The sequence below is a fragment of the Juglans microcarpa x Juglans regia genome, chromosome 8S, assembly GCF_004785595.1.
Source record: "Juglans microcarpa x Juglans regia isolate MS1-56 chromosome 8S, Jm3101_v1.0, whole genome shotgun sequence".
In the NCBI taxonomy this organism is placed as follows: domain Eukaryota; kingdom Viridiplantae; phylum Streptophyta; class Magnoliopsida; order Fagales; family Juglandaceae; genus Juglans; species Juglans microcarpa x Juglans regia.
The window spans coordinates 19382795-19396958 of record NC_054609.1 but is presented as its reverse complement, the minus strand read 5'-3'; the positions used below and the strand labels follow the sequence as shown (position 1 = coordinate 19396958).

At 36.6% G+C, this 14164-nt stretch overlaps 2 protein-coding genes across 2 annotated transcripts; both read right to left on the bottom strand.

Annotated features, from left to right (window-relative positions):
- Positions 1-1887: 1887 nt before the first annotated feature.
- LOC121244334 (G-type lectin S-receptor-like serine/threonine-protein kinase At1g11330) lies at positions 1888-6190 on the bottom strand. The gene is made up of 7 exons (XM_041142357.1): positions 5081-6190; positions 4300-4416; positions 3999-4180; positions 2940-3150; positions 2543-2780; positions 2316-2466; positions 1888-2221 (listed from the first exon to the last, which is right to left on the bottom strand). Exons 1-7 carry the CDS (start codon positions 6174-6176, stop codon positions 1913-1915), a joined length of 2304 nt encoding a protein of 767 aa, XP_040998291.1. The 5' UTR covers positions 6177-6190; the 3' UTR covers positions 1888-1912.
- Positions 6191-7605: 1415 nt separating this feature from the next.
- On the bottom strand, positions 7606-9915 carry LOC121244310 (G-type lectin S-receptor-like serine/threonine-protein kinase CES101). The gene is made up of 7 exons (XM_041142319.1): positions 9893-9915; positions 9359-9432; positions 9058-9239; positions 8720-9011; positions 8124-8361; positions 7889-8039; positions 7606-7779 (listed from the first exon to the last, which is right to left on the bottom strand). The coding sequence occupies exons 1-7, from the start codon at positions 9913-9915 to the stop codon at positions 7606-7608; spliced, it is 1134 nt and encodes a 377-aa protein (XP_040998253.1).
- Positions 9916-14164: the final 4249 nt, after the last annotated feature.

The following is a 14164-nucleotide window of genomic DNA, read 5'->3' as shown; positions in this document are numbered from 1 at the left end:
CATGATCATACCCTTATACATATGTACAGTAAACGACATGTCTTTTATAAAAATATTATGCATGTACGCTCTCTATTGGAAGCCTTTTTTTACGTACTCAAGACATGATAAAATTATGAAAATCCATAATTTTACATGAAAAATTATGTATTAAATTATTTATGAAAACTCATGATTTTATGAAAGGAGTTATGTATCAAAAGATTTATGAGGGTCATGATTTTATGTGAAGGTTTATGAAAATTGATGATCTTATGAGGTACTTTATGCATTAAAATAGTTATGGAAAGTCATGCATGATTTTATGTGAGAATTATGCATAAAATTATTTATGAAAAGTCATGAATTTATGTGAGGAAACATGTATCACGACATTTATGAAAGAATACGATTTTATTTGAAATCTATAATATGATATGACAAGTATGTATGTGATTTCTTTTGAAATCTATGCAATGACAAGTATGCAAGTATGATTATGAAAAGATATGTAACGGCCTATGTTATGATATGAAGACGGTACCTATGTTGTGGGCATATTGCATTGCCAAGTCGTGCATGCTGGTAGTGTACCCAATATGTCTTCCTTATGTATAGATTCCACAGCCCGCAACCATGGGCGGAATCGAAATCTATTTAGATTCGCTAACCCTAACTTACGGGGGTCAACAATAGGTAACGGCCTATAATAAGTGAAAGATAAGTTAATATTCTTGTTCATGTTATTTATGTATGTATTTATGAATATGCACGTTTTATAAGAAATCTTATGTTTATTATATTTAGTGTATGATGTGTTACTTATTGAGTAGTCGACTCATTTTAGTTTATTTTTATGTTTTTAAACCATCCAGGTGATGATATTTATGAGGATGAGACTCCAGGACAGGACTTGACCCCGGGAGGCGAGGCAGAGGCCTAGACAGATTATGCTATAATTATTTCTATGGTTTAAAATTTAAATAAATTATTTTGATAAGCACATGATACTTCCGTATTTTTTTAAATAAGTACTTCCGCAAACTTTATTTTGGATTTTCAGTATTTATTAAAGCTTGTTTTATTTATGAAAATTTTTCGCATCTGGCGCTGTGTTAAAAATAAAAGATTTTAAGTTTAAATTTAGTAGTAGCACATTAGCTCCCCGAAAATTTTAAAATATCTTTTTAGAAAGTCGGGTGTTATAAGTGATGATGCCCTGCCCATAAAGAGATGCAAATCCTGCCAAAGAGTTTCCAGAAAAGTCCCTAAAGTAACTCCAAACCACTAGGTCCCGCCATCTTGAATTCCCTAGAATGTGTTAAAGATATAAATAACTAAATCTACCTTCTTTCATCCACTTAACATTTTGGGACAAATGGTGATTTCACAAAAAATATTCCCATCCACGTTCAATTTCTCCCATCCTAACAAGGGTCTCCGCCATTGGATGATAAGAATCTGAGGTTGCCTGCAAGGAACATTTGGAATGCCAAGCTGTTGAATCAAAAGCAGTATTACAACCAACTTTACCCTCAAAACCTGACACAACATCTCAACCACCAACACTTCACGTTGAAACTGGATCCTGCATTCTGCCCCAATCTACGCTCCAACCACGAGTTCAAGAAGAGATCTGGCCTTAGCTGAAACCACAAACTCACTCTATCAATCCACGACTCAAATTTTGAAATGGAATGCTAAAGAAAAACTTGATGTAGTGATAGTGTGGATACAGATAAGCTAGTTAACCATAATTGTTAGCCCAATTCCTATTTAAAAAGTATTCAAGCTTATGATACGATGTTGTTTGAAATGTTGACCAAAAGAGCATTGCCTTTGTTGTTTTGTACGCGTAGAGACGACTCTAAAATTACTGGATTTTTATTTTCAGCAAACAAAAAGTCGTGAAATCAAAACAATACAATTCTTTTCATCGGGGTTCCATATGGGAAATTGTCACTTCATTGACCGACCACAAGTTCTCCTGCAAAAGACAATTTCCTTCCTCATTTTCATCTCTTTGAATTGAAAAAGCAGGTTTTTTAGGACTATCGATGGTTCCAGCTTCATTCTTGAGCATTGAAGAAACCTCTAACATGGTAGGTCTATCAACAGGCTTTTCCTGGACGCATAAAAGAGCTACTTGCATGCATTTTAGGAGTTTGCAAGAAGAAGATGAATCATCCAGTGATGGATCAACAAACTCAAACGCTTCTCCCTCTTTCCACAGCTGATATGCCTGCAACAGTTACTCATCCTTGCAGGTCAAAAAGACTTTCAATGATAATTGCAGATATCACGAAAAATCATGGGACAATCACTGAGTAACTTACATATTCTAAGAGGTTCAAATTTCCATGTGTCCCGCAATAACATGTATTCCTCTTGCCGCTTATGATTTGCAAAAGTAGCACTCCAAAACTATACACGTCGTATTTCGTCGAGTATATACCTTTTCTCACATATTCAGGAGGTACACAGCCACTGTAGAGCATGTAACAGTGAAAAAATGAATACTACAAAAAACAGGTCAAATTTCATGAAAAGGCATGCTACTTACTATGTTCCAACGATCCGATCTGTGTTTGCTTCATGTTCATCCTTCTTGAAAGTTCTAGCGATCCCAAAATCTGATATCTTAGGGTTCATGTCATTGTCCAGTAATATGTTACTAGCCTTTAGATCTCGGTGGATTATAGTAAAATTTGAGTATTCCTGGAGGTATAGAAGCCCCTGAGTAACACCTTCAATGATGTGAACACGTTTTCTCCAATCTAAAAGCAACCTTCTAGTTGGATCTGCAACAAGTTAAATAAATACTTGATTAGTTTTTAAAATGAGCAGGGGCAAGAAAATCACAACACTTCTTGGTTAGACCCATTTAAGCTTTTGAGTACAAAAATATGTTTTTCAGCATTATATATAAACTGTGATAGGAAGCATAAAAAATTGCTGACCGAAGAGGTATAGATCCAAGCTTTGGTTTGGCATGTATTCATAAATCAAAATCTTTTCGTCCCTCTCGGTGCAATATCCCAAAACTCTAACTAGGTTTACATGCTGAAGTCTTGCGGTAAGCATGACCTCATTTTTGAACTCTTCAAGGCCTTGGTTTGAAGTTCTTGAAAGTCTCTTTGCTGCTATCTCTCGTCCCTTCTGTAAGTTACCCTAAGAAAACCCACATTCCTCGTTAGTACCACCCGCCAAAGATAGTATAAAGAGCCACTCATAGTGCTGATTATTATTGGGCCCTATACATGTGTGTGTGTATGTATATATATATATATATATAGGTAGTCATTAACCCCTATAACAGTATCTCATATCACTATCAATTAAAATATAGTGTGCACAAACAGAAACATGTGCAACTGTCTATTCCATTTTCATTGTGCAGATGTCAGCCCTGTTTATCAAGAGATAAAGATAATTAAAAGAAAAGCTCATAAAATCCCATCTTCCTGTTCAGACAAATGGCCTATCTGGTATGTGGTTTTAAACTAATAAACATTACACAGTTGAGAGATTTTCAAAGGTTGTTTAGTAATGCATAGTTGTTCCCAGCAACAGATCAATCCAGGTAATGAACAGAATGAATAATAATGTCATGGGAAAACTGTATCACCATAACTGATTTTCACCATTAAAATTGTTGTAGCAAAATCCCATTTAGAATTAAGAAAACAGAGTGGAAGAGAGGTAAATTAGACACTTTCTTTCCTGCCTTCTAAAGAAAAAGGAAATGGGAACCTGAATAAATCATGAAAGAAATTTGATGAAAAAAGAGAGAAACTGATGAAGAAGAATTGAGGAATCAGTGGCAGAAGGCAATGGTAGAGAGAATCGTTCTAAAAGGCTGTGATGAACTATGGTTTACAGCTAAAAGGTTGCTCTGTGTCTTTGGCTTGATGTTACTCTGAGATGAGATTTTGTTGTTCATTATATAACATTTGACAATGCGTTTCAAAAATTTCCTTCCAGATAAAGCATTACATTGATCTATTGCCAAATGTTACCTTGTAAACAGGTCCATATCCGCCTTCTCCAAGCTTATTCTCACTTGAAAAGTCATTTGTAGCTGCTCTAATGGAACTATAGCTGAATACTTGCAGATTAGAAGCTTTGCTATTAAAATCTTCAGCAGCTGATAGATTATTTTTTACTTTATGCAAGAATCTTTTCGCACTATCTATAGAACCTGTAATAATAATAAAAAAAAGACGGGCCAAAAATGTTTAGTAATTCCACCTCATAAATACGTGGATGTTGTTCCATTCATTTCATGGTTAATGGTGGTCTCAGAGTACGAAAAATTACCTCTCCCCTGTAAGTAACACGCAATAGTGCTCATTAATATCACAGCCGCAAAAGCTGCAGAGATAATTATAAACAATGACGTTCTCTTATTCTGTTGATCTTCATCTTCCACTTGAGCTGCAGAGGTAGTTGGATGATATTAGAATGTCCAACAAGATTCTTTAGGTTTCTTTCATTGAAGCATGCATAATATGTGAAAATGACCACAAGCAGATAATGAAGACCTAAGAGTACACAGTGTTGACCAAATTCAGAAACAGGCATCTCTGCCCCCAAGATAGCAGAAATCTTGTTATGGCTTAAAACCAAAATTTAAGTGTGGAGGCAAGACAGAGGCATCAGCATTTTCACTGGCATTCACTTCAGTTCTTATGCATCAATCTCCTAATGTGGAAAGTACAAGCTCAATATGTTGGAAAGTAATAGAGCAAGAGAACAGAAAAATTAAGGAGATAGGAGGCTTAAGTGGTTCGACCAATTAGCCTACATCCACCAAGTCAAAGTCCGCTATAATCGTTTTACTTCATTAACCATTCTCAAATACAGATACATGGTAAGCAATAAAAAATTGAAAAAAAAAAAAAAAAATCCTTGTGACACCTTGGTTGATGGCTCATTGGTGGGTTTAAACAAGAAATGAAAACAGAACATGGAATCTCTTTCGCTAAAACTAATGAACAATTGTAACGATGTTCGTTTTTGTTCCTCAATACAAAGGAATAAAAGAAACAGACCACATGGAATCTAAGAAGTGCTATGTAAATGTGTGAATGTAACCAACCTGCTGCTCTAGAAAGCACCCAATTGTCGTCATTGCCGACTTGAAACACGTTGTAACCAAGCAGACCCTTTTGTTTTGCATAAGAAACTTTAGCTCTAATAGCCTCCACATCGTCGTAATTAATCCAAGTTAACCCAACCGTGCAGTAATTCACTACTGAAGTAGCGTTGTACACGGAAGCTGCTTCATGACCAAAGCTTCTAAGGAACGATTTGAAGAACTTGTAGCCCATGGAACCGTCGATGGTGACAGCCGGACCCGCGGAGGCTGCACCCGTTGGATTCTTTTGCGGGCTCAAAAGTGTCCACGCATAGCCGTGGAAAGGCAACCCCAAGACCAACTTGCTTGGCAAAAAACCTCTTCTCTTCCACTCATTTATGCCATTATCCGTATTAGCCATGTTCGAAGGGCCAAACAAAGCTGCATGAAAGTATGTGACTCTGTCCCTTCCAGGCAAATAGTAATCGTACGCTGTTACATGTACCCAATCCAAGTTCCTCCTCATGGAATCAATTGGGTAAACCACTGAACCCAAGGCTGGCAGACGATTGCCGGCCATGACCAGGAGTAACTCTGGATTGCTTGAATTTTTTGCTTCAGAATTTACAGCAACTCGCCACTCGTCCAAAAGGGTACCGAAGTTGGCCATGTCCGAGCTACTTCCGTTTGGCAAAACCCCACGAAGGTCTAAACCTTGAAACCCATAAAGCCTAGCTGTTTCTATGGAAGACTGAATGAAAGAATTTCTATACGAGGACTGGTTTATCATAGAGAAGAAGATTAACAAATGCTCTCTGCCGACCCATATCGACAAAATCGTTGTAACGGACGGGTTCTTGGTTTTTATTGCGTGGTTGAAGGTAGAGAACTGTTGTTCGGTGGAGGAGTTGATGGAGAGGTGGTAGGTGGAGGAGTTAATGTAAGCGAAAGCGCATATAAGGTGCGTGAAAAGCTTAGAATTTATATCGGAAATGACGGTTTCGCTACCCGAATAATAGTAGCCGGCTCTGACCCAAGATTGTGGGGTTGAACAGTGGCATTTGAGAGGGAGATAGAAGAGGATGACGAGGAAGAGGGTGGCCAGTTTGGACGACATAGAAGAATATTGTCAACACATTACCCAAAGGCAGGTGACGAAATCCAGCACTCAAAGAAAGAGATGTTCCAGCAGAATTCTGCAGAAGAAAAGTTCTGCATACAGCAAAGCAGGGTAATATGAAATGATGAGAATAGCAGATTTTTATGCTTCAAGATACAGAACTGTTAAGCTTTTAGCAGCACCTCCACCAATACCCTACAACGACTTTTGGCTTAGATAGTTAGGTTTTCGTATGAAGATGATATTCTCTGCAGATTCTAGAAGAACTCAGAATTCTCGCCCGTGACGTGTCGCTACGAGGTTTTGCCATTGTTTTTTTTTTAATAAGTAAAATTAAAATTAAAGCATCAATGGCCATCGTTTTTCTTAGATAAAGTATTAAATTATGTAAATTTTGTGTATTTTTTTTTTAAATGTTGAATTTATTATTAAAAAAATAATAATTATGTGAGTTTTAAATTTAATATTTTTTTTAAAAAAATATGTGAACACCGTCAATGAGACCTTGATATGTCTATAAATTTGAACACCAGTACTTATTCTTTCTATGATAAGAAATTATATTTATAATAAAAAGTAAGGTCTATTATTAAAAAATATATTTTTTTAAATAAATTTTAAATTTAATCATTTTAAAAAAAATTATATGCTAAACTTTCACAATCCAAAATTATAAATATTATTTCTCATCGTTAAAGAATAAGTACGTTCGAATTTACAGACATTTCAAGGTCTCGTCGACTGTGTTGATCCTATAATTCTGGTTTCTCTTGTTGAGTTTATTGGTCAAATCAAACTAAAACGTTGTGTTTTCAAACTTGTTTGTACACAAATTTCTATGTTCGGGCCTTAAGTTCCTCCTAGCAGGTGGCTTGTCGCTTTCTTCTTCTTCTTCTGGAGATTACAAATTTGCCAATTGGTATTGGTATGTCATGAGAGAGCAATATAGATTTCCCACGTTGATGATATATATGTACTTGGTGGTTGAATTTTCTTGCAAGAATCCAACCAAGTTTGGAATCAGGAAATTGCAAAAACAAAGATATCTTTGAATTACATTTTGATGAATAAAATTATTATTATTATTATTTCAACAAAACCAAAGATGTATATAGTATTAGTCAATGGGCATGCATTTTGCTGACTAAAAAAAATAAGCATGCATTTTTTGGTACAATGAAAGAAGTACATACATATACTTTTATGTATACATCTCTCTCTTAAGAATATGCAGAAATTTCTCTCCAATTATGAAACTATATTTTAGAAGAGAAAGGGCTCCTTGCTTAGTTACCGGGTTACCATTTGGGAGAGTGTTGTATCATTGACGGAACAATTTTCTAGTTGGAATTGATATTTAGTTCCCTCATCTCCGTTTCTTATTGTAGAAAAAGTAGGAATTTTGGATATTGTAAGAGCAGCACTCTCACTTTTTTAGCATTGAAAAAACCTCCAAAATGGATGGCCTATCAGTTGCATTTTCCTGAACGCATAAAAGACCTATTTGAAGACATCTGATTAGTTTACATGATGACACTATATCATCTAGAGATGGATCTATAAACTCCATGCCTTTTCCTGACTTCCACAAGTCATATGCCTGAAATTACAGAAAATTCCCCATACATTAATGTTACTGACCATGATAAGCTAAATTTGATTTTTGTTCGTACTTATATATTATGGAAGAGAGTGTTGAACCAACTTACATATTCGAGGAGGATCAAATCTTCATTTAGACCATAAAAGCATGCATTCTTCTTGCCACTTATGATTTGTAGGATTAGAACTCCAAAGTTGTAAACATCAGATTTAGTAGAGTATAAACATTTTTTAACATATTCTGGCGAAACATAACCACTGCATTGGTAAATTTTATACAACAATTAGTCTCGGATGAAAATAATGCTTAAATTATTCAACTTTAATAGGAAGAATACTCACTATGTTCCCACAATTCGGCCGGTGTTTGCTTCATGTTCATCTTTACTGAAAATATTTGCCATACCAAAATCTGAGATCTTAGGCTTTATTTCATTGTCAAGTAATATGTTGCTAGCTTTCAAGTCTTGAGGAATTATTGTCAATCTCGAGTATTCTTGGAGATATAGAAGTCCTTGAGTAATCCCTTCGATTATATGAACCCTATTTTTCCAATACAAAAGAAATCGCCTGGCACTGTTTGCATCAATTCGGTAATGAAATACCAGTTTTCAGAGCCATGACTTAAACAAAGGACCAAAATGCTAATGAGTTCACAAGTATTTTCAGAACGAGAACAATATTTGTCAACCCCCTCTAAGGCTTAAGCTAAAGCTAAGTTCACATTGATTTATATTTAAGCTCAACTCTGGATGGCACCAGCCACCAAGAATACAAAATTTTTCTTTGCTCATACTGCAACTGCCACCACTTTCATATATGCTGAACTGGGGCACATGTGTGGCATGAATATTTGTTTCTACTTTCAATACTAAAAACTTAAGAAACATTGCAAAACAAATTACATTATGCTAATTATGAACATATAGGATTCTTACCAAAGAGGTAGAAGTCCAAGCTTTTGTTTGGCATGTACTCGTAGATAAGCATTTGTTCATCCCTTTCGATGCAAAATCCCAAAACTCTCACAAGATTAACATGTTGCAGTTTTGCTGTAAGTGTAACCTCATTCTTGAACTCCTCAAACCCCTGTGTTGAAGCTTTTGAAAGTTTTTTCACTGCTATTTCCTGTTTGTTTGCTAGTACACCTTGCAACATATACACCGATCCATGGTTAGTGTTATAAAGGTAGAACATGCAGCATATATGCAGCAGCCCAGTATCTGATAACTAGGCATTGTCTAATTATAGATTACCAAGCACCAAAAAAGTTTACCATGTAAAAAGGACCATATCCACCCTCTCCTAGCTTATTTTGAAATGAAAATTTATTCGTAGCCATCTCAATATTAGCATAACTATAGACTTTAAGATCCAGAACATTGGTGTTTAAGTTTCCAGTAGTTGCTATACCATTTACTTTGGCTTCTTGTCCTTTACTTTCCTTCAGTACAGTCCCTGTAACCGAAGAGTACAAATAAGAGAAAAAATGTTTAAAGATATCAATTTACAATACAAGTGGAATTAAGCAGGGTATTATTTGAAGTCCGAGTTACAACTAGGACAAAAGAAATTACCTGTAGATTTGACCTTTCTCTTCCTCAAATAACACAACACCCAGACTAAGCCTAGGAGGAGAACAATATTAGCACTACTCGAAACCAAAACAATCACTAAGATCACTGAGGGGTATTATTTGTTTAGATGCTTTGGGTTTTCCCTCTATTAGACAATAGCATGATGTTAGGAGGATTTTGTGTTTTTGCATTTTTTTTGATGTACTGTTCCGTCATTTTAGCTTTTTCGTTTATCTATTTATGTACCACAGGTTTCCCTCCACCTAAGTGAGGCCTTCTAATAAATGTAAAGGTTCCGCCCTCTTTCCAAAAAAAAAAAAAAATGTCATTCTTATCATTTCATAACATATCATGGCATTATTATCATTTCATAACATATTGTGATCATATCACATTCTTTCGTGCCATTTCATATTATTTCATAATATATCATGGCATAACATAACATATCATCGCATGTCATAACATATCATGACATATCATAACATGGAGCTCAAATGCCTTGTTCATTTAATAATTCATATTGTTGGATACCTCACAGCTCCCCTAAGAGCCATGTGTTCCCCGCTAGTTACCACACCAATCAACGATCCACTTGATCAAGGTGACTATATCATAACATAAACATATTCTTTTATGGCACTTTACTTATTTCGACTTCACCGTATGACACCCACAAGCTTTAGGTGTAATCTCGCTCCGGTTTCCTTTCCCTACGGAACCATTTGAGGCCTGTTGACTGTACTTAATCGACTCAGGGGTCTCCACTTGACTTTAAATACTCCAGAGTGTACAAAGTGTTCCACTAAGGCATTTTCCCGTCCTAGCATTTAGAATCATGATAAAATGTACTTTGACCTTTTCCTTTTGAAAACATAGACTCAAATGCATGAGACATGAACACATGATGCTACACTTTATCATACTTGAGTAACATGTAAAAACCAAAACAAATATATCCCAATCAGCAGTATGCATCTCGCAATATGGATTGAAAATATTAGAACATGCAATCATATGACAAATACATGTAAACATAGTCGAATCATACTTGCCAAAACACAAAACAAATTCATATACCACTTCAATAAAACCACCATGAAAACATAGCATCTCATCAAAAATCCAATGTATAAAATAACATATCTGAAAAATATATTCAATACACATTAGAAGTTGACTAGAGAAACCCTAGTCTCGAAATAAGGGTGAGTATGAGTGTCTAAGGTTTTGAAAATGCTTTCTCATGGAAAACCCCTAGAATTCAAAACCCTTAAACATAAAAACCCTAGCCTTTCTTCTAGGTGGTGACTGTGGCCTTCATTCACTCTATATCTCGTGTTAATGTGCTTAAAACAAGAAGAATATTTCGAATCTTTCATTTAATTGAAGAAAAACCCTAGTTTCGAAAGTGAAAGTGTGTTTATGTGAGAAAATTCTAGAACCGAAACTTGTTGACATTGTTTTCCCTCTTGGCCATGCATGTATGTGCAAGAAATAGTGGATGGTTCTTACCCTCTTGTGCTCTTCCTCTAGTCGAAAGGTTGAAGAAGTATTCTTGGTGATTTTCGAAATGTTGAAGAGAATGGTGGCGTTTGGTTGGTGAGAAAGTGTGAGAACTTAGAGAAAAGTAGTGGTGGTCGAAACTCCTTAGAACAAAAGTTGAGAGCTTGAGCAAAAGACTTCCAAGATTTTCAACTACACCCTTATATAGGAGTCTCCATCTCTTCTTGAAATGCCAAAGACCTTGTGCATGGATGCCACTTAGCTTCTTGACAAAGGAGTCGCTTCCTCTTCCCGATGATGGGATGGCATTGGAAAACCAAACATCCCTTCTTGCAAGTGGTGTGTGGCTCCTCAAAACCGAAACCCTCTCTTGCCTCACCTTCGCATTTTGCTCTTCCTCACTTGTCTAGGTTCAATGTACTTGGTGGCAAAAAGGTAAAATTTGAAACCCTAAATCATCCTTGAAACTATACATGTGTGCATGGTTGCCATGTGGCAAGTTAAGTTTGTGTTCCTTGTGTTGGTCGAAACCCTAGCTCTTCGTTAGGTGATCTTTGGCCTTCCCCATGCTAATGCTGTCGCCCCCCTCTCTCTTTTGCTCTTTCAACATTCTTCTAGAACATGAATTTTTCTCTTCCCAAGTAAGATCTTCTTGGAACTCCAAAGGTCTCTCTCCTTGCTTGACAAGTGTCAACTACAGAATGGGGCCTTGCATGTGGGCATGTAAGCCCTAATCCGATGACCTCATTTTCCACTCACTCCTTATAGAACTTCATGCATGCTAGTGCTCTTTTCCTAGGTTTCAAATGATGAGTTTCTAGAAAAGAACCAAAAGTGATCCTCTTATGCCATGTGGTGCCTCCACCAATACTTATAAATCAATTTGGGCTTCCAAACCCTAATTCCATCCTAGTTGGCCAAAATCCACATGGGTCTTTGTGGGCTTTTTCCTCTTCTTTCCCTTGTGGGCTTTCTAAGTCTAGAACTCTAAGGTCCAAAATAGAACATACCCCAAGGCATTCTTCTAACACCTAGCACTTATCCAATAACTAAAATAGTATCAAATAAAAATATGAACAGGGGGTTGTCACATTATATATCCATTGTAATACTCAAACCCAATTTTGGCCCGGACCTATAGAGAAGCCTAGTAGCTGAGGGAAACAATGCCATTTCTAGTAAGTGGGTTTTTGTTTTTTTTCTTATTTCCCCCTATTCTCCCCCACCCTTGACAATTTCCTCACTTTCTAAAATTTTTCTCCCTCCTGATTCCTTCTCCTCCCTATCCCTCTCTTTTGCCTGTTTCACTCTCCCCAATCACCCACATCTCTATATATCTCTCTCTCTCTCTCTGCCTCACTCCCCACATATTCTCTCTTCATCTCTCTCTCATTTCCCCCTTGCAATTTAGGTTCGGTGCCACATGGCCAATGCACCACCAACACAACCATAGCCCTTATACCTCTACAAACCATCATAAACAAATCAAAGCATCACCATATGAAGAATCCCTGCATCACTCATGTGCACAAATCATTCTGGGCATCATAAGCCTGCACGAACATTCCCATAGCAAGCCGCTGCCAAAACTCCACGTCTCGTTGTTGCTCCAAGCTGAAGTACCATTAAACTACAACAGCTACCGTGGGCCATTGAACACCGAAAGATCCCGTGCAAGAAATTACCTAGACAACCCTAAGATCCACTGCACAGAGTTTTCTCTCAGTGAGTTCTTGTCGCAAATCTCTCTCTCTCTCTCTCTCTCTCTCTCTCTCTCACTCTCTCTCTCCCCCTCCTTTGATCCACTATTTGCAAATTGGTAACAATCTACCATCATGTATATACCGTAGAAAAATCCTGTGGGTAGCCAGTTCCCCTCACTATTTTTGTTCGGTTCTAGCTATCGTGCCTTATCGTGCATATTAGAGTCTACGGGTGCCTCAAGGTATGCTCCGACTGATTATATCACATCCTTAGTTCACATTCTACCGTGCAATTATCTCCCCAAATTTTGAAATTTAATTTCTAATTGGGTTGTTGATTACTGATCACAGGATAGTAATATGATCCTAGGCAGTGTTGTTTACTCATGAAACCAATCGATCACCACTCAAGGACTAGGTAAGGTACACACGAGCTTTTAGCCTCTTAACTATCACTTATGTGATTGTATGACTTGTTGGATGGTGCTACCACTACTTACATGATTGAACTAAAAATTAATGCGTGTGGCAGTTTGTGTTGGAAATGGATCTAAATATGTTGGTTGTTGGTATTAGTTACATGATTATGGGTTGAGTTATATAGTTACCTGGGATTGTTTTATGGCTGTTGATGGGATGATTTGTGTTAGGCTAGTTGTGTTGGACGTGTTGTGAGTTGTGTCGACTCTCATGGTTGACGTGTTGGCTATTTAGGTTGATATGTGGAGTTCAGGTTGTTACGTTATTGTTTGGGTTGTTTGGGTGTTCGATATATTGATTTGGGGGCTGTGATGACTTGATATGTCAGGTTTGGAGGCTTTTGGTTGATGTAGATGTGATTGAACTTATACTTTTGTGGTTCAAGATGAGTGATTGTGTGTGGTTGTTCTAGGTTGAGGAGTCGCTATTCTGGACTGTTACAATTTGAATTGATTAATAAGTTGGTTTGTGAGTGTTGGTTGTGGGACATGTCGAGAGTGAGTCAATTGGCTTGAAAGTGCATTTTTTTTTTCTTTTTGCTTGACGTGTATGTGATGATTAGTTAAGTAAATTGGAGGAGGTTGGACTAAGTATCTAATTTTAGAATTCCGTTCCGGTGATTATTATGGTTAAGGTACTAAAACAAAATATTTCGGTACCGGTATATTTTGGTATATTGTTTCGAGACAATCTTTATATAAATAAATTATATATAAAAATTCTATTCTAAATCTTAAAAATATCAAGATAAACATTAAAAATATAATAAAAAGTGAGATTTTATTGAAAATGAAGCATTCTAAAAGGTCAAAGAGATTGATGGATCATCTGGGGGTTTTTCATTTGTACATAAGGTTTTTTAATATTTAGTACACACTACACATTGCTCGAGAAATTTAAGAGAGAGCAATGAATATTTTTATATGTAGGACAATAGGAGTACTTGCTCCAGAAAGAGAGTTTATTTAGAAAAACAAAGAAAGTTAGGAGGGAGAGTTTTCTTGTTGCTCTAGAAAGTTGAGAGAGAGAGAGAGAGAGAAATGATTGTGCTTCTTTGTAGGTGGCCGTGTTTTTCGCATTGGAGGAAGTTGGGTGTGAATTTGGGGTTGTTTTTAGA